The sequence below is a fragment of the Globicephala melas genome, chromosome 1, assembly GCF_963455315.2.
Source record: "Globicephala melas chromosome 1, mGloMel1.2, whole genome shotgun sequence".
In the NCBI taxonomy this organism is placed as follows: domain Eukaryota; kingdom Metazoa; phylum Chordata; class Mammalia; order Artiodactyla; family Delphinidae; genus Globicephala; species Globicephala melas.
In genome coordinates, this window is record NC_083314.1 from 84,255,917 (window position 1) to 84,276,529 (window position 20,613).

The 20,613-nt window shown below is 40.4% G+C and overlaps 2 protein-coding genes across 5 annotated transcripts in view; one reads left to right on the top strand and one right to left on the bottom strand.

Moving 5' to 3' along the window:
• WDR3 (WD repeat domain 3) overlaps nucleotides 1-17,078 on the bottom strand; it is a 38,704-nt gene extending 21,626 nt beyond the window's left edge. Inside the window, exons 1-11 of one of the 2 annotated variants that reach the window (XM_030869207.2) lie at nucleotides 16,954-17,078; nucleotides 13,270-13,477; nucleotides 12,051-12,260; nucleotides 9,637-9,755; nucleotides 7,928-8,006; nucleotides 6,648-6,743; nucleotides 5,285-5,398; nucleotides 5,028-5,129; nucleotides 4,029-4,126; nucleotides 2,987-3,094; nucleotides 2,235-2,465 (exon numbers count right to left, since the gene is read on the bottom strand). In XM_030869207.2, the coding sequence (XP_030725067.1) occupies nucleotides 2,235-2,465; nucleotides 2,987-3,094; nucleotides 4,029-4,126; nucleotides 5,028-5,129; nucleotides 5,285-5,398; nucleotides 6,648-6,743; nucleotides 7,928-8,006; nucleotides 9,637-9,755; nucleotides 12,051-12,260; nucleotides 13,270-13,440 (1,328 nt within the window). In that variant the 5' untranslated portion in view covers nucleotides 13,441-13,477; nucleotides 16,954-17,078. Of the gene's footprint in view, nucleotides 1-2,234; nucleotides 2,466-2,986; nucleotides 3,095-4,028; nucleotides 4,127-5,027; nucleotides 5,130-5,284; nucleotides 5,399-6,647; nucleotides 6,744-7,927; nucleotides 8,007-9,636; nucleotides 9,756-12,050; nucleotides 12,261-13,269; nucleotides 13,478-16,618; nucleotides 16,931-16,953 lie in introns of those variants that run through there. The other variant, XM_030869206.3, reaches the window with a different exon arrangement.
• A 20-nt stretch (nucleotides 17,079-17,098) lies between these two features.
• Nucleotides 17,099-20,613, top strand: part of GDAP2 (ganglioside induced differentiation associated protein 2) — a 71,009-nt gene continuing 67,494 nt past the window's right edge. For all 3 annotated transcript variants that reach the window (XR_009564284.1, XR_009564282.1, XM_030869208.2), the window contains exon 1: nucleotides 17,099-17,286. The gene's annotated coding sequence lies outside the window, so the exon portion shown is untranslated. The remainder of the gene's footprint in view (nucleotides 17,287-20,613) is intronic.

A 20,613-nucleotide genomic window follows, 5' to 3' on the forward strand; every position in this document is an offset into this window, starting at 1 on the left:
GGCTATGGAGAAACACAGCACCTGGGGGAAGGGGACAAAGAGTACAAGGGTGGAAAGGGGATAGCAGGATGGCCATGTGATGAGAAGAGAGGGAGAAAGCCTTAGCCAAAAGGGCAATATGGTTCCACGCAGAAAGGGAGCACAACAGCCATGACACAGGCACGCTCCTGTCGCCTGTAAGGGATAACGAGAAGGCCAGGGTGGCTCCACTGGAGAAGGGGAGAGTGGTAAGAGACAATGTCTGTAAGGACTGTGGCTTGTAGTTAGTCTTTGTGAGATGGAGCTCCTGGAAGTGATATAACTTCCATTATAAAAAGATTACACTGGCCGCTGTGTTGAGTATAGACCACAGAGGGGCAAGTAAGGAAGCATGGAAGACTGGTCAAAAAGCTATTACAATCCAGATAAGAGATGTTGGTGGTTTGAACCAGGTCATGGCAGCGCAGGTGATGAGATGTGGTTGAATTCCAGGTGAGTTTTTTTTTTTTAAACACTCATTTTTTTTTTTTTTTAATTTATTTTTGGCTGCACTAGGTCTTCATTGCTGCGTCTTGGCTTTCTCTAGTTGTGGTGAGCATGGGCTACTCTTCATTGCGGTGTGTGGGCTTCTCATTGCGGTGGCTCCTCGTTGCAGAGCACGGGCTCTAGGCAGGTGGGCTTCAGTAGTTGCAGCGTGTGGGCTCAGGAGTTGCAGCGCACAGGCTCTAGAGTGCGCGGGCTTCAGTAGTTGTGGCACGCAAGCTCAGTAGTTGCGGCTCGCAGGCTCTAGAGCGCAGGCTCAGTAGTTGTGGTACACGGACTTAGTTGCCCCATGGCATGTGGAATCTTCCCAGACCAGGGATCGAACCCATGTCCTCTGCATTGGCAGGTGTATTCTTAACCACTGGACCACCAGGGAAGTTTTGAAGGTAGAGCTGATAGTATTTGCTAATGCACTGGACATGAGAGAATCAAGACTGGCTACAAGGATTTGGGCTAGAAAAACCACAGGAAGTAATTATTTACTAATATGGGGAAGTCTGTAGGAACAGAGGGTGGGGAGACTATTGAAGAAATGAAGATCACAAGTATGGTTTGGACATATAAAAATCTGAGATGCCTAATTAGACATCCAAGGGTGATACAAACAAAAGCTTTGGACATATGAGTCTGAAGTTCAGGGAGAGGCTATGGCTAGAGATAGAAATTTAAGTGTCATCAGCTTATAGAAAGCCACCTGACTAGAGATCACAGAAAGTGAGTGTAGACAGAGAAAACTTTCAAAGACTCCGCCCTGAAGTATTCCAACAGTTAGAAGTCAGCAAAATAAAAAGGGTCTAGCCAAGACTGAGGAAAAAAAACAGCCAGCAGAGAAAGAGGAAGTAATGAAATTCAAACTGTTTCAAAGAGGAGAAAAGTTATCAATTCAAAGACAGTGTCAAACGAAGCTTATTGGTCACTGGATTTTGAAACATGAACACCACTGATGAGATGACAAGAGCTGTTTTGGTGAAATGGTGGGGATAAAGGTCTGATGGAGAAAAGGAGTCAGAGGATGCGGGGAGATAATTGGACAGAGAGATAAGGATGAAACAGGATTATTTCCTTCAAGGTGGGAGATATTACAGTGTATCTGTATGCTGATGCGAACAACCCAACAGAGATGGAAGATTAATGATGCAAGAGAGGGAGGAAAATTGCTAGAAGGAGAAATATAGCTTGTGATTACCTTTTGGTTAGGAGCACCAACAGTCATAGGAAGAAAGATTATGTGGCTACAGATGCAGCTAAGGTGGGAGCATATGAACATTTTCTAGATGATTCCATTTCTTCAGTGAACTAGGAGGCAAGGTCATCAGCTTAAAGGGGCTACAGGTGTGAGGTGTGAGGAGAGGTAAGAACATGTGAAATAGTCATCTAGGAAAGTGAGGAATGAGAAATCATGGTAAAATTACTGTAAAGCACTAAGAGCCTATTTGAATTTAGAGTAGGAAGTATGCTTGTGTTTTTCTCTAGCCAAGTACAGCAATAAGCTTCAGACATGGAATAAACTTACATTTTTTATACCAAATCTAAAAAGGCAATTTTTCCTACTCTAAACTCCACAGGCCTACAGTCAAAATGCACTGAAGATACATTTTGAGAGAACTGTATTTAGGGCCCTAAGAATAACTAACCATCAAGAGTATTAAAAACTAACTCAAAGGGAAGAAAACACGATTGGATAAAGCTATAGAAAGCATCATTTCACAAACCTGTTCCATATCTTAACGGAATCAGCTGCTGCTGAAAGGACAGCGATATTGTCTGAGCTGAATGACAAAGTCCGCACATCACTGCGATGACCCCCGATGGTAATTCTGTTTGTTCTGACAGTCTGAGGAGCTGACATGGATGGATTCAGTGAATATAATTCCACCAAGTTGTTTTGCAGAAGGAAGACAGCCTTTAACTCTCCTTGAGGAGTATGAATCAAGTCAAAGGATCTGCATGAGAAAATATTCATAAATGTTCCAGCAACCATCTTAGCTCATAAGGTTAATCTTTTTCTAGGAGAAAAGCTTTGCAATGCCCTCCATCTATACAAAGTTTGAACAAGTATAAAGGATTTTACAAATAATAGTGCTCTGAGTATTGGACAATCGTCCAGAATAGGCTTTTAAGTCCAAGAAACCTGAGCTCAGATACTGGCTCTGACTTGTTTCTGTGCATGTATTCTTTTTTGTAAGTGACCGCAAATCCTTTTGGAATGTGGGGTATACATTTTTCTTTTTAACTGGCAGCAAAGAACTGTAAGTAAAAAGCTAAAAAGCTATCATAAGAAAACAAATATGAGATGATGAGTAAGTGGGCCCATGGTGAGAGGCAGGAGTTGAGGCCACGATCACCATCTCCAGATACGTAATTTGCAGAGACTGCTTACAAATAGTGGGAAAAGCCGATACAATTTTGTAGCAACACTTCAGATACTTCTCTCAGATACCTCAGCTACTACATTTTCACTCACTTGATTTTGGCAGAAGTTTTGATATTAGTCACCCGTTGGATTTCATCTTGCAGAGTCATTTCAACATTGACTTCAAGGTCTTCCTCCTCCTCTTTGCAAGAATTTAATCTAGAGGAGAAAAAAAAAAGACTATCATGCTATCACTTTTCTAGAAGAAGCTTTGCTATTACTTGAGTCAAGCTCTGGTCTGAGACCAACAACCTTTATTGAACCCGGAAGAGTCACTTAACCACACGGATTACCATGAGAATTAAACAATGTAGTGTACGTAAAAATGCTTTGTGAACCACAACGCAATAATATGAAGTGTTATTCCATCCTATGGGTACCCTCAATAAACGGATTCTGAATGCAAACGCCCATAAAATTTCTGAGGACAAGTCTTTATAGTTCAAACTATCCCACTGAAGTGTTTCTAGTAAACTTCTCTAACTTCAGGACTTTTTAGAAAACCCATTACTCTGCACTTATAACCCAACCATGCCAAAAAAAAAAACCCAGAGGTCTCAAAAGATTTGCTTTGGCAAATAAAAAATTTTTAAAACTGGTGACTTTTTATTTCTTTGAGACTTGATAAATTTCAACCACTGAGAAACTGATTTCTATGGCTATAATGACCTATTTATTGTAAGGTTATACTGCCCCCAAACTCCAATTATGTAACTGTCCAACCAGTCTTCCTTCTCATAGTCCCAAAGGTCAGCACTATGCAACCTGGATTCCTTCTGTATAGGCTGTTGTCACCGAAGACACACTGCTAGCCTCTCAGAATTAAATCATTTAGAAGCCATGTTTGAATATCTGTACTGCCTTTCTCGTTCTGTGTGGCTCTGAGTGCAAGACCCAGGAATATGATAGTTATGAAGCTGTATTTAGAAATTAAAAACTTGGACTACCAGCACGCCATAAAATCTTCCCTAGCATTTAATGGTAATTGAAAACAGAGTAAATACTCCTTTAAAGAAGCCATAGTTTTTCCTTCAGTACTATGTGGCCCACCCACGATACTTGCTGACTAGTAGTAAATATTAAGAAAACACACTTTGCTTTCTTTTTAGCTTTCTTCATCTTCTTGTCTATTTTCTTCTGAATTTCCTCCTTGGAAAGGATACAAAACACTTCTAGCACAGAATCAGTCCCCTAGAAAGGCAAAAGGTTGATGTGAGTCCAGGAGAGGCAATTTGTAATTTAGCTTTTTCTCTGTAAGAACATTTCTCTTTCTTCCCTTACTAGTTGTATTACCAGGGACAACTTAATCTCGTTGGGATTGCTGTCTCACCTGTAAAGTGGGAATTCACCACTTTCTACAATGTTACTCTGAGACTAAATAAGAAGTTAATGCTTTTTACAGGGTGAAGTAAGTCAGAAAGAGAAAAACAAATACCATATGCTAACACATATATATGGAATCTTAAAAAAAAAAAATTGGTTCTGAAAAACCTAAGGGCAGGACAGGAATAAAGATGCAGACATAGAGAACGGACTTTAGGACATGGGGAGGGGAAAGGGTAAGCTGGGACAAAGTGCGAGAGTGGCATGGACATATATACACTACCAAATGTAAAACAGATAGCTAGTGGGAAGCAGCCGCATAGCACAGGGAGATCAGCTCGGTGGTTTGTTTCCACCTAGAGGGATGGGATAGGGAGGGTGGGAGGGAGACGCAAGAGGGAGGAGATGTGGGGATATATGTATACGCATAGCTGATTCACTTTGTTATACAGCAGCAACTAACAGAACAATGTAAAGCAATTATACTCCAATAAAGATGTTTAAAAAAAAAACAGAAAAAAGAAGTTAATGCTTTTAAATTGTTTAGAAAGGCAGGGATTTAATAAATGTTTGCTAATAATAAGAAGAATAAGAGCAATTACTGTTGTTGGGCTAACAGAAGTTAGGGAATACAGGTCCACACAATACCATATAAGGAAATCTTAACAGGACCAAAGAAAAATTCACCTCCACACTGAATACGAAAGAAGAACAAGTCTCTAAAGGAAGAGCCAAGTCCTTGTTATTTTCTCCTAAGCCTGGTACTCACATGGCAAGCAAGAATCCTGCCTGTCCGGTCGACTGCAAGGTTCACAACTCTGTCCCTTCCTTCCCGCATTATGGAACCAGCTTTTCTACATGTAAGGATGCGCTGCAGAGGAAGCAAGAGAAAAGATGAAGGTTAATAGTTCTGTTGACCCCTGAAAAGACATGATCCCAAGAAATGCAGGTGACAAAGATCTTCCCTAAAATGAATACTTTCCCACCATTCAACTCAACTGAAGGTAAGAAACAAAAATGAATTACATCCTCAGGAGCTTCATCCATCTCAAGGGTACCATCCTCTGCTTCACGTGTGTCCTGTATTCCAGGGGAAGACCCTTTGACTTTCTTGGGCTCTGGTTCTTCTGGGTCTTCAATCTGTTTTATAAAAATGGGAAAATAAAAGCTGAAATAGGGCTTGCCAGGTGGCTCAGTGGTTAAGAATCCGCCTGCTAATGCAGGGGACATGGGTTCGAGCCCTGGTCCAGAGAGATCCCACATGCCGCAGAGCAACTAAGCCCATGCGCCACAATTACTGAGCCTGCGCTCTAGAGCCCGCAAGCCACAACTACTGAAGCCCGCGTGCCTAGAGCCCGTGCTCCTCAACAAGAGAAGCCACCACAATGAGAAGCTTGAGCACCGCAATGAAGAGTAGCCCCTGCTGGCCACAACTAGAGAAAGCCCATGTGCAGCAATGAAGACCCAACACAGCCAAAAATAAATAAATACATTTATTTAAAAAAAAAAAAAGCTGAAATAATTTGTTCCAGGAGGTGATTTTCCCCCCTAATGACTTAGAAACCTGTCCTTATAGCCACTGGTAACTTCCATTTAGTGATCTCTCTGATCAAACCTCTTCAACGACAGCACATTCATCAGAATGTGTTAAAAACTGACCACATCAAGAACACAAACAAAACATTATTCATTATACCAGCTCCAATAACTTTCCACAGTCTAAGGACTATTGTTTCATAACAAGGTGAAAAAATGATGACCTCATTAATTTTAAAACCTTCTTAGGTGAAAGATCTACCATATTCTAGAGGGAAAGATTCATATTGGCATTATGAATTGAAAGACATTGCAAGAGAGGTTACATTTTCTCCTTAAATAAAAAAAAAGATAAACACTAGCCTCCTAATAAAGAACCCATCAAAATGGCTACTGGACACAACACCACACACCTAACTCCAGCTAAACCCTAAGGTCTATAACACCTTTCATTCACGCAAAATCTTTGATGATCTGAGAAAATGTGACAGATCTTCTCAGAATATACATATTTACATAAACATACACAAATTTCACATAGATTTTTGTTTGAGGGAAGAGGGTCACAGATATTCTGAAGTCCATCCGTGGACACCCAAAGGTCAAGGAATATCAAGCTAAGAGCCCTACACACTAAAACATTAACATTACCAAGAGCTGTCAGCCTAAAGCTATCCTTCTTCCAAGTGCAAATGAACCACAGAATGAAGAAAAAAAATTGTTTAGAAATCACAGTAAGAGAGAATTCCATTAGTATGTGAAGTACTCAAAAATTATATCTGATTCTAAATTCAGCAAGCCTATGAAATTGCTAAAACATGACACTGCCCATGACCAGAAAAAAAGCAATTACCTCTTGCAGGTAAGCTATGTCCCAAGCCCTCAGCTCACTGTCAGAAGCCCCAGTGATGAGTCGCTTTTCTTCTGACACCAGAACCAACCCCCACACCTACAGGGTATAAAAAGATTCAAATAATATGGTTATTAAGGGACTCCAGGATGCATGACATGACATTCCAAAAGTCTAAGTACACTGTAGTGAAATCTCTTTGGCATTGCAAAGTCTAATATTAAGACAACCCTTTCAAAATACACTACAAGGAAGCTCACTTTGAGAAAGAAAATGATCTGTGGTGGAAGTGTTGTTTATGGGGTAACTAGCAGTTTCTCTGTAATTTCCTATCCTTAAATTTAGATAATGGCTGTTCGGAATAAATCCTAACTAGAAGCCACTCAAAATAATGATTTCAAGCGTGGCACTTCTTTGATTTCAGCAGTGCCTTGCAAATGAAAGGTGCCCCATTAATGTCTATCAGAGCATAATTTTTAGCCTCAAACATCCATGAACTAACTAAACAATGAAAACAACACTACTGTTGCAAATCAAGAAAGAATCTGCTTTTCCTCCTCATTAATTCTAGGGTGTGTATATTCCTCATATATTCTAGAGCACATATATACAAAAATATATATAATTGAGTTATAATTAACAATGTTAAATTAGTTTAAGGCATACAACACAGTGATTCAATATTTTTATACATCATGAAATGATCACCAAAATAAGACCAGTTACCATCCATCACCATACAAAGTTGTTAAAATATTATTGACTATATACCCTATGTGTAGATTCCATCCCATGGCTTACATACTCTATAGCTGGAAGTTTGTACCCCTTAATCACCTTCACCTATGCCTGGTATGAACAAAGCACAAAGGAGGATGCCAAGATGTAAAGTATTCCCTGATCTCTATTGAACAGATCTATGTTCAGGTAATTATTATAATGTCTACAATTTGCTATTTACACGTCACCGGGCCAGGCACTGTATACACAGTATCATTAAACTTCCCTATGATCATAAAGGTGGATACTTATAATTTAGAAGTGATGAAACCCATATTCATGGGTTAAAAACTTATGCGAGGCCAATTTCTACCAAATGCCAGAGCAGCTGCATCTGCTCTGACGGTTGGCACTTTGTCCACCACTCCAACTTCTCTCTCTAAAGACAGTACATGTTGATTACTGTTAGCAGTAAAAACAAAGTCATGAAAGGGCCAGGGAAGAAACCATCTTTTCCTCTCTGCCTTGCTATTCTTTCCCTGGGCCCATGACCCTACATATACCTCAGTTCGGTGGCCGACCATTGTTTTGAAGCAGTGCTGGGTATCAAGGTCCCACCATTTCACCATGGTATCTTTCCCACTAGAAGAAGAAATAGGAAAAAAATCTTATTAGGAAGAATCACTGAACTAACAGGAAAATCAAGGACTTATTTGTTGCCTTAAAAAGACAATACACAGCAATGATGTCTAATGCTACTATTTACCTGACCTTTCTTTTAAAAAGTAAAGAATCCTAACTCTTTATATGTCTATTCTCAGGTAGAAAAATAAAATGTTCCATCTGTAAGCACAAAAATAACCTTGAATTCAGAGTGCTACAGAACGCAGAACTTGACCAGTTGACCACCATTTCCATCACCACAGCATCAACATTCCTTCATTCTAACACACAAACATCTTAGACCTCTCCTGCTCCCTTGTCTCCTATGTCCAGCTAGTCTCTAGGTCCTGAAAACGCCTCCTCTGGGAAGTCTCCAAGCCTTGATTCCTTCCAATCTATTTCTGTACACAAACCTGAAGTTAGGTCCTACTGCCCGAATTATTTTAATAACTTATCTGGTCTCTGTCTATTCTGTTCCCTCACATCCAATACATTACTGTCAGATAATCTTAATCTTCTAAATTTGCACTAACTCAAGGTTCTCTATGGATTCAAAATCAAGCTCTTCAGCACCATTCCCAAAACCTCCCATTAACTGGCACTTAATCTCCCTGCCAATGGGCTCTACTATTCCTGCCTCAAATGCCTGTTCCCTGCTTCTTCACCAATGTGAATCTAATATAATCCTGCTTCAAGACAAAACTGGAAAAAACCAAAAACCCAATTTACAAAGTCTTTGCTATATAATCCCACCTCACGGTGTTATTTCCTTTCCCTTACATTCCCTAAGCTATAAGGTGTATGTATATTCTAGTAGAGCAGTAGAGTCATTGCCTCACAGAATGTGTTATCTGAACAAGACACACTAATGTCCCTGCATCCTATCCCACAGGAACAAATCCACCACTGGTACAGCATTTCGTGCTGCTCCTCTACACTGCCTTCTGGTTCTTCTATGGTTCTAATTACTATGGTTCTTCTAATTACTGCCTGGCAAAACTTAAGATCCCAAACTTTCCTGGGTGGTCATTCCTTAGGAATGATAACTATTATATTAGGTTGAGCTATATGAAATTGCTGATATATGAAATTGCTGATATCTGACCTATCATTTTTAACCCACACAAATGGAAATTTCAAATGGTTCAAACTATGAGATGTTCAGAAGGCCTAAGTATGGGGTATGTCTCTTCTCAAGAGGCAGGCTAAGACAAACATTTGGTATTCGCATCTGCCCACTGCTCCATGTTCGGCTTTTCTGACTTTCTAGGGATCCAGAAAGTAGACAGCTCATCCTATACAAGGTCTGTTGAAGAGTTAAGGAATTATGGAAAAGCTGGTATCAGGGGAAAATAATGACAAATCAGAAAAGGGAATTAAAAAATGCTATAAATAACTCTGAACAGCATCTATGACACTGTTTGGGAAGGGAGGGGAGGGGAAGGGAGGGGAAGAGAGAGGAAAAGCAGCGAGAAGAGGAAACTAGCACATGAGCTTGAGTACTCTAGTGCAGAGATACGAGTAAGGAATGAAACAAATTCCCTCTTTGAAAACCTCTCCAATGAATTCACCTAGAGAAAAATGGAAACGAAACTTATTATTTCTTTACCTAGTAACTAGCAGATTCTTGTCTCGTAGAAACAATGCTTGTGTAACAGCGTCCTTGTGCCCCTTTAGACGGTAGAGGCCACTTTCATTGATCACATCCCACACGATAGTATCTGTGTCCTAAAGGAATCAAATACAGAAGAATTTTCTTTACCACATAAGGCCTAACTTGACAAACAATATTTTTATTACAAAGTTGATATGTAGTCCTTATAGAAAATTTGGAAAACATACAGAAAAGCACAGAGGAACCAAAAACCAGTTGATTTCACCATCCAGATATAACCACCACAGATATTTTGTTGTATACTATTCTAGTCTTTATGTATACATACATGTTAACTGAGATCATGCTATTCCTATCACTGTATAACTCTCCTCCTTTTTCTCATTTAATATACTTCCATGTCTTTCCACACTGTTCTCATTTTTACTGGTCACATAATAACCAACCTTAAGGATATACCATAATGTACTTTAAATTTTTTCTATTTCAGCCATTTAGGCAGTTTCCAATTTTCTGCTATCATAGATATGTGGAAATGAACATTCTTGTACCTCTATCTTTGTACATATCTCTGATCAGAATAAAAACTAAAAAGGGAAATTCTTGGGTTAAAAGGTATTTCTATCTTAAGTCTGCAATTCAGGGTGATCTCCAGAAAGGCTACACCAATCTAAAGGTCCACCAAGGATATGTATGACAATGCCAGTTTTTCCATCCCTTCATCTCTGGATATTATCAGTTGCTCAAAAAACAGTGCCAGTTTCAAAAGTTGAAAGGCTGTCTCAATGTTTATTTGATTTGCATTTCTGAATACCAATGAGAAATTCTGTACATGCTCTATGGTGATTACTGGCCATTCTGCACCTCCTTTGAACTGCCAAGTCATGTCTTTCATCTTCCTTTGGGTCTTATTTTTCACTTGTTTCTTGGTTATTAAGACACATTAATCCTTCCCTTTCATAGTGGAACTATTAAATACTTTCCCTTTTTCATTGTCCTTTAACTTTATTTTTTCCAGTTTTATTGAAAAAATAATTGATGTACATCATTGTATAAGTTTAAGGCATACGGCATGACAGTTTAATTTACATATATTGTGAAATGATTACCATAATAGGTTCAGCTAACACCCATCTCCTCATATAGATATAATAAAAAGAAAAAAAGGAAAAATAATTTCTCCTTGGGATGAGAACTCTTAGGATTTACTCTTGACAACTTCTTTATAGTGTTTAAATGCACAAATGTTTTAAATATTCAAATATCAAGCGTTCAAATTTATCAGTCTTTTCCTTTATAATTTCTTTCCTTGCTGATATGCTTGAAGTCTTTTTCTACCTTGATATGAAATAAATATTTATTTATATATCTTCTAGTTTACTTAAAATATCATGGTTTAATATTTAAGTCTTTAATCTGTGACTCTTTGGTACACAGCATGAGGTAAAGTTTTAACTTTAAATTTCCCCCCAAACAGTTAGCCAACTGTTTAAGTCCTGTTTCATAAGTAATCCATCATTTATCTACTCATCAAAAATGTCATCTTTAAAATATATCAAGTGGATTTGTTTCTTGGATTCCCATTTGGTTACAGTAATCTGACTATTTTGTATTAATGTCAGGTTAATATAACACATTATAAGTTATAACTTCATAATGCATTTTAATATCTGAAACTTCTTAAATCTAACCCTGAAAAAAGAAATCTGAAACCCTTTTATTTTTTCCCAAAATTCTGCTATTTATTATTCATTTGTTTTTTCAATATGTTCTTTTAAATCATTTGGTCATATTCTAAAAAAATAACAAAAAGACCTTTGGGATATTTAAATTGCTTTATCTGTATAAACTAATTAGAACATACGAGCGTCTTTTCAATACTTTGTCTTGCCATTCAAGAACATGGTTTGTGTCTCTATTCACTCAAGTCTTCTGTTACATTCCTTAGTAAAGTTTCACAGTATTTTTGTGTCCATTACTTAACATACTTCTGTAAATGGAATCATTTACATTCTATTTTCTGATGACTGAGATATAGGAAAGCTACCGATTTTACCAAAACGAATGGCCAAGAATCATCATTTTGACTCTCCTTTTCCAATTTGTTTTGTTCCCCCCAACTTGTGTACTGTTTTGGGTAGCATATCCACAATGATGTTACATAGTAACTATCATGGGCATCCTCATCTTGTTCCTGTATTTAATAGTCTTTTATCAGTGAATCTGACAGGAAACAAAATGAACCACCCAATTCATATCCATCCTTCTCACTCTATTCTACCATCTATGCTATTTTGTACACCGAGTGCCCACTGTTTCACGCAACAATGTTTGTGAATAACCTGCTTCAGCAGTAGCCTTACACTCCTTTCTAGATTAAAGTCCGGGCACCTAATTCAAGGTCTCACCTTGGACCCAGATGCCAGCCTGCCTCCTAGCTGATCATACTTCAAGGAAGTGATTGCTGCTTTGTGTCCATTGAAGGTCACATTTCCTTCCCCACTCAGGAGACTGAAGATTCGGATAGACCCATCCTCATAACCAACAGCTAAGTGCAGCCCATCTGGGGAGGGGCACAAGAAAGTGACTTCGTGTTTAAGCCCCTGAAGGATGAGAATCTGAAATAATAAGAATTAAAAACAATGTAGAGGAGTTAAGCATGTCATCAAGGAAAAAGTGTGGGAATAATCAGGCACAGTAAAATTAAGAGCATCAATAACTCCAAATCGCTCTTATGAATAATAATGAGTCTCTGGACTCTATCTCAAGTTCTTTAATATAGAAATTATTATTTGTACAGGGTAATGAAACATTCAAGAAAAGGTAAAGCTATACTATACTATTTCTCCAAAGCTCTACATTAGCATAATACATGCCAAAATTTCCCAGGCAATGGAATAAATTACTAAGTCCTTATTCTATGTCAACACCAAATGATTTTCCATAAAGGGTTATAAACACATCCTTGATTTAACTGAGCCCCATCCCAGAAACCAACCTGCATGGCACTGGAGTGCTACAGTGATGTATCCCCAAGGAACTCTGGGGGACACTAAGTATCAAAGTATTAACCTCTTGGAGGTCACAAAGTGAGTGGACAAGATCAAAATGCCTGTATTTTGTTTGGCAGAAGTGGTAGGCTTGGGAATTCAGAGTCATACAAGATATCAAAGGCTAGTTTAACAACCGTTGGGCCTCATCTGCGTAAGTAAGAAAAAGATTCAGTCAACATAGCAATATTCCTTTTAAATGCTTAATATTCTGTAACTAGTTGTGAGGGCAAGTAGAAGAACTTGAAAAATGGAGAACTGGTAAAGCAGAGAAAAACAAACATGTTGGGAATAATGATTACAAATAATTACCTGTAAATATCACTACAAATAAATACCCAAGAGGTAAGCTCTTTTGGTTGTGGTTTATCAGAATATAGTATAGAAGAGCACAATAGAATGTGATACTTGGCTATCTAGACTCAAAGGAAAAAAAAAATTTCTAGAGGCACACACATAAAAAAAAAAAAATCTGTGCATGACAAAGTCTGTGCATGACAAAGCAGAGCTCTCCCACTTCTGCCTTCACCCTCAAATACCCATAAATCAATATCAATCTAGGTGATTTCTCGCATACCTTCTCTCCTTTCCTTAAGTCCCAGATGAAAACATGTTCACAGGCTGGTACTGCCACATAGCGTCCTTTTTCACCACGAAGTGTCACAAAGACAATATTACCCTTCTGGCTGCCAATAAGGCCAAAGACTGCACTGGCAACATAGCGTAGGTACTGCCTGGTGAGCCCCATGTTCTAACATCTGATACCACAAGTGAGGCAGCTGCACCTGCAAACAAAGAAAACTGAGTTCTTGGGTTCTGCTAGGCTGGCAAACACCGACTGCATATCGTGTAGTTAAAAGTACATGACCTGTGGTTGCTTAACCTTCATTTACTTTGAATATATTACTGACATAAAATACCCAGACACCTCCATTTTTTATTCACTGCTGACTCAATGTGTAATCTCTCACTTAAGTTTCGGATTGGTCACACTGTCATGGCCACCTCACAAATTCTGACATGTAGCCCCAATGCAGCTTAACAATTTGCTTCTGCCCATTCAACTATCATCAAAGTTTTTACATGGAGACGGACAGCCTGAGACTGAAAATATTTATTGGTGAGCATTTATTGTAAACCTACTAATAATGAGACAGGCACTGATCTAGACGCTAGAGATATGGTGTTGAGTAAAACAAAATCCCTGATCTTGTGGCACTTACCTTCGAGCACAGTGGCTCTCAAACTCCAGAATGTATCTAAATCACCCAAGGGATTATGAAAACAAATTGCTGGGAACCACCTACACCGCACATCCCCAGAGCCTATTTCTGATTCAGTAGGTCTGGGGTGGGACCCAAGATTTTTCATTTCTAACAAGTTCTCAAGTGATGCTGCTGCTGCGGTTCCCCGCTTTGAGAACTACTGTAACTAATACGTGCAGGTATGCCCTGGATTTCCAAAGCAGGGCAGTCACCTGCCCTTGGCACACTGTTTTTCAAAGTTGCCATAGTTCTTGTGTAACCGAGCAGGACACTACAGGGGCTTCCCAGGTCAGGCACCACCGCCACCCCCCACCCCTCGCCCCCCACCCCCGCCACACCATGTCCTCCACCTGCCTCCCGTTAATAGAAAACCTTTAGCCTCCTAAGCCTTCCCTGAGTTCCAAAGAGCAAATGTAATCAGAGAAGTGAGAAAATGCAGAAACAAAGGAATCAAGCAAGACAAAATAAAAATAGTTTTAGCCATTAAACAAAATCAAGGATCTTTAGGTTCCTCGTCAAGGGCTATGGAGATAATATTTTGAACCATATCATTGAGCTGTTTTGCAGATACTGAAACCTCAACCAGGTGGAAGATGTTAACTGAATGCTGACCACCAGCAGGTAGACTCCAGGCCAGTTGGAACTAGAAGGTTGATGGTGTTGACTCCCAATTACCTCACCACCAACCAATCAGAAGAATGCCCACCAGCTGATCACATGCCCCACCCCCTCTCCCTCACCTTGACTTTAAAAACCTTTCCCTGAAAGCCAGTGTGGGGGAGGGGTGTCTTCTCAGCATTAGCTGCACTTAGCATTAGTGCACTTTCCTTCACCACAACCCGGTGTCAGTAGACTGGCTTGACTGCCCACAGCGGGGCGGGCCCAGCTTTGGTTTTAACAACTGCACTAAATCAAATTCACTGAAAACACTTGGTTACCATAAGAGACAACTGGTGAAGGAGATAAATTAAGCTTGTCTGCTCTTAATATGGAAATGTGAAAGGTATTCCCCCAAACACCGGTGCAACTTAAAAAACACAAGAATACTAAACAGAAGTTACAGCCTTCTTCTGGAGCTGTTTTTGTTTGTTGTTGTTGTTGGTTCAGTTTGTTTGGTTTAACGCTACAGGGTCTCTTTCTATTACAACCTGATGTTTTAGTCTACTTTAACAGGAAAATATTCAATGCCTGTACTAATACTTTCTTTTAATGACCACTTACAGGCCTCATTTTTCTTCTCCTAGGAACCAACATAAAGCCAGTTAAAAATGAAGGGAAGATAATATTAACATGGCAAAAACGCTCTTCACCTGGGCCACTTGATCAATTCTTTACCAATTCATCTTACTCCTCTGGCCCCAGCCCCTTAACTGTAATTGTTGTTCATGGTAGTCTTCCGCCGTCTACCACAGTATTTTCCTTGGAGACTTCATACAGCATGCCTAGGCCCAGGGACCCACCACATCCCTACTTCCAGTCTGGCCTACATACCTGAATACTAACTATACAGCTCCAAGAGCTTATTAGACATCCCCATCCGAACACCTTGCAGTATCACATTTAACGTGTATAAAACCAAACCTACCTTGCTTCCTGAACCCTACTCATTTTTTTCTGAGTCTAAAACACACAGCTCTCCAAGCCATTCAGGCTCAAAACCTTGTAGTAACCTTTGGCTCATTAGTATTATTTAAACAGCCAATACTGAAAGAGTGCTTACTATATGGTAACTGATACATTAAAATATATATATAACTGAGTAAACATATGCAGTTAATTTCATATTTATTAATTGGATTGATCATAATTAATTGAATTAAGTGGGTTAATACATGTAAAGTGCTTAAAAGGATCCTTCACAGTTACCTTGCAAGATTGGTACTATTCTTATCCCTATTTTACAGACAAGGAAACTAGACACAGAGACAGGAAATAGCTAGCTGAAAGTCATTCAGCTGGTTTTAAGTGCCAAAGCCAGATTACAAACCAAACTCCAAAATTTCCTCTTTTAACCACTAAACTATTTCTCTTTGCCTCCGTCTTCTCTTTTGTCAGAAACTTCTACCTGTTTCTCTGAAGGAGGATCCTTTTCTCTTTCCACTACTTTCTGTTCCAGCTCTTTATCACTGGGTTCCTGCACTATGTAGCACCTCCACCTCCATGTTTTTCATTCATTTCTTTTAAGTCATTAATACTACCTGACTAATCTTTTCAAACGCACTAATCCTACCCCAAAACCCTTTAAGAGCTAAACAGTGTGCAGTTCGCAAGCACTCAACCTATCTATTCCTCTTTAGTTCTCGCATAAACTTTTCTGTCAGGCTAGCTGGTTTCCCTCTTTGTCCTGTCACCTGCCTTCTTCAAATTGTTCCTCCCACTTAGAATAACATGCATTCGCCCGTCTACCTAAGTGTTACCCTCTGAGGCCCACTTCCTCTGGGGCTAGTCCAATGCTCGAAGCCTTTTCCATTGCCTCAGAACTTCAACGATCTTCCATACATCTTGGTACTGGTCACTTGTGTCTCACATGCATGTTGTGTATATGACGCTTTTCGGAGAGAGCTCACGCCCTAACCTTCCTCTATGCCCCTGCTTCTTAACCCACAGCCCCCGAAAACATGCTTCTATGATGCGCTGAAAGGCTGGACCGCCGGAACAGACCTGTCAGATGTCCCTAAACCAATTCTTCACTCAGGAGAGGGTGAAGTGGGGGTTCCGCACACCCACCACGCTTCCAGACCATCCTCAGGCGAGCCCTGCAGGCGCCGGGTGAACTAGCTCAACACGGCACGCGCCAGCTTCGGGTGTCCGCGGCCGGCTTCCCAGGGACGGCGGTGGGGCTCCCGCAGTGGCCCAGGTGCCCCTCCACCCTCGAGACCGGCCCCAAATCCCCCTGCCTCGCCCGCTGCTGGCACCAGGAAGGCCTCAGCCAGGACCAAACCAACCCGAGGAGCGAAGCAAAAAGCGTTCGGCCGCCGCGCGCCTACGGTACCTACCTGGGCCTCCACGAGGCTCCGGGCTGATTGGACCCGCCCGTCGAACCCACCCCTTCCGGGTCCGCTCGAGGAGCCTCTTCCGCCCGACGTTCCCTTTGCCTTCTGGGGGAAATGACGTAAGAGCTGGGCTCTGATTGGTGAGCTCCGGCCGGGAGCGGAAGGCGGTGTTTCGCCTGCCCGGGCTCCTGCGGCTGGTCTTTCCAGCCTCCTGCGACTTTGGCTGCTTTACCCGCCGAGCTCCTGGCAAGGCTTGTCCGGGGATGCCGCTCGGCCGCTTTCCACGAGGAACTTAACCCGCCGTGCCTGCCTCCCGGATGGGCCCGCCGGAATGCTGTGAGAGGCGGGACAGAGGCCGGGAAGGAAGGCGGGGCGGAGCGGGCCGGGGGCGCGGCGGGGGGCGCACGGGACTCGGCCAGGGCTGGGGGTGCGGGCATAGAGGGCTGGTATTGTCAGTTCTCCGCAAAAATGAGCCTGGCACTCCCCCCTCCGCTGTTGGTCTGATTCCTCTCGCCCGAGGCGCTGTCGGGGAGAAGTTACCCACCAGAAGATAGAGGATAGGCAGACCCAGGCACAAGGGACAGTGGTGCTCTAGCCCCTGGGGAGGCGCGCGTCCTGGGGTGCAGGAGTCGAGTTTGTGTGGTCGCTCGTGTGGATTGGGTGTTTCACGGACCGAGAGCTGCTCGAATCAGGGCTGGGTAGGCGCTGAGCCCAGGATGCTGAGTTGTCTGGATCTCCGCAGTCCCTGGAGTGACATTGGTCTGGCTTTTGGTTTCCGCTCCTTGTCGCCGGAGGGGGAAGTGACCAGGGCTGACTCCTCCTTGCTTGGTAATTGAGGCTTTAGGTGCTCTGTCACCAAGTGGGAATTAGCTTTTCTTTCTTGCAGTTTTGTCCGATTTTATTCTTGGGCTGCATAAAAGTGTTTAGAAAGGAGTTCTGATGTCTGTAGCTGTGGAAGATTAAAGCTAACATATAGGTATATAAAAGAAATAAGTCTGTGCCTTCAAGATAGCTGCAGCCAGCTTAGAAAATAGAGTTTTATCTATATTACCTGATTTTCTTCAGGCGTTTCTTGAGTTTTTAAGACATGTTCACCTAGTCTGCCATATGATAAGAGTAGAGAATGGATATGATCAGGCTGTAAATAGATGTAACAGTGTAGGTGTTTGAAACAAGCCTCCGGTGGGTTGGATGAATGAGAAAGGAGGAAATTGTGGCAACAGACTTACTTCAGATAAGTTTGATGGAGAAAGGAGCGTTTAGGTGAACGTGTATGGCTAATATACGAAAAAATGTGTATATATATGAGGAAAAAACGTGCTTTAGTACATAGTCTTGATTCCATCTCGGTGACACCCCTTGTATTACCTGATTCTAAGAAAGTTATTTTACAGCTGTATAAACTGTAGATAACTACTGTCAATACTAAATCATTTTATTTGTAGACATGAAAATTCTACATGTCTTTTAGAGGTTGAGTGGAAGTTTTGCCTCACGTACATTCATTTCAGTATTCCTGATCTATTAATGAGCCCAATTTTGGGACTCCCTTTATCAACCATCTGGCTGGTTCCTTTGTGAGTTAAATAAAATCTTGAACCATGTTCACTTCTGTATTAGAATGAGTCATGATTTTATCTTTAAAAAATTAATTTAACATTATTAAATATTATGGGAAAGGACAATCACAAATGGAAAAAATAATTTTGTTTTATTTATTATTATTATGTTTTGGCCGCATCGCGCGGATTACCGGATCTTAGTTCCCTGACTGGGGATCGAACCTGCGCCCTCTCCAGTCCTAACCACTGGACTGCCAGGGAATTCCCAGAAAAAATAATTTTAATGAAAGTTGTTGTAAGCATCTTCGATTGAGTGCTAAGATAATGCATCTTATAACTTCCCAATGCACTACTTCAGGAGCATAACCTTAGTTTCTTAAGTTTCGGAATTGCTAAATGTATTAATTTTATAATTGAAACATAGTAAAGTTCTTTTTACTTTTTGGATTCAAAACTTTAACAATAAGTTGTGCCAGTAAAAGCGTTTCAAAGGTGATGATATATCAATAAATAATAGTTAAATTGAGTTCCTGAGAAAGAACCTACCACGTGACAGTCTGTCAGAGCGTAAATAACAACACGGCGTTACTGCAAAACTAGAGAAACACTGACAGTCACGACACAGCACAGCAGACCCAGAACCTGCCACTCACACACATGTAAACCAGTACACAGGAATCATCTTCTTCAGTTTAGACATTGATAGATGAAACATAGTAAAGTTCTTTTAATATGAAGGTGGTACTACTAACTCACCATTAGAGAGAGCATGTGTTTGGCTGGTTTTGAATAATGGTGTTAAATTTGACCTGGGCTATTAACACAACTTAGAAATCTTTTTGTTATACTGTATTTATTGTTGACATATTTGACTGCTTCCATTTGTTTTTCCATCTAAGTAACTTTCTAAAAAGAAAAAGTCATTCTTTCTATTTGCATAGAATGATTCTTAAATATAATAGATTTGGTGTTGGGATAGAGGTATTGTGCGGAAATATCTAAGTACCTTGAAGTTTAAAATATTGAAATACAAAAACAATGAAATAGAGCTGGTAATGAGTGGAGGTCAAAAGCATGGACCAGCTCTCTTTGTACTTTTATCCAGGCCTATCTAATCAATGTAAGCATTTTGAAGAATAAGAAAACAGATTTAAAGTTCTTTTGTCTTTTAAATGATATCATTTTCTCTTTATTCAGACAAAAAATCAGAATTTTTTGAGACAGTGATCCAAGACGTTCTGCCTGATTCTGCCCTGTCTTGAACAATAAAAGTCTAATCCCTCTAACCAATCCAATTAATCATATAAAGCACTATTTGGAGGACTTCTTAAACTAAAAGATGACAAGATTTTGAGAAAAAAAAGATGAGCTACAGTGTAATAAGAACTGTTATATACTCATTACTAATTTGAATTGTAAAAGATACATAGTGGGTTCTCTTTATCCTCATCTAGGGAGGTACTGAAGATAGCCCTTAAGATAGTATGGCTAAGGAAATAGATCTGATTCTGCAATCATCTGTTTGTTACATGTAAACTTTGAGATCCTGGGACGTAAATGTCTTGCTTCAAGAGCATTTTTACTAAGGTTTTGTGTTTGCTTATGAACCTGTTCAAAATACAGGACTGATCAATTGATTTTCAGTGGAAAGTCCCGCTCCTCTTTAATGTTATCCAAAATTCTGGCTAAAGCTGTAGATTATTGTAGCCTTCCCCTCCTCCTTTCCTTACCCGAGCACTCTGTATTCTATCACTGGGATTCCTAATTTGAGTCTGGGAAACCCCTCAGATTTTTTTCCAGACCTGTGCTTGTATGAGCTCATGTAGTCACAATTTGGGTGATGAAAAGGTCTTTATATTTCATGTAAATTCTCCAAGGGGTCTGTGACTCCAAGAATGTTAAGAACCACTGTTCCTTAAGGATCAGGGATCAGATTTTCCTGCCTAGCTTGGCTTTGCTGCTCCATTTGCTTTATTGCCAAGGTGTGTGTGTTGGGGGAGGGGGAGATTTAAATCTCTTTTTGATGAGAAAAATACATTTCTGTTTAGAGATGGAGCTGAAAAAGAATTCATTGTTAAATGCCATGACACTTTCATATAAT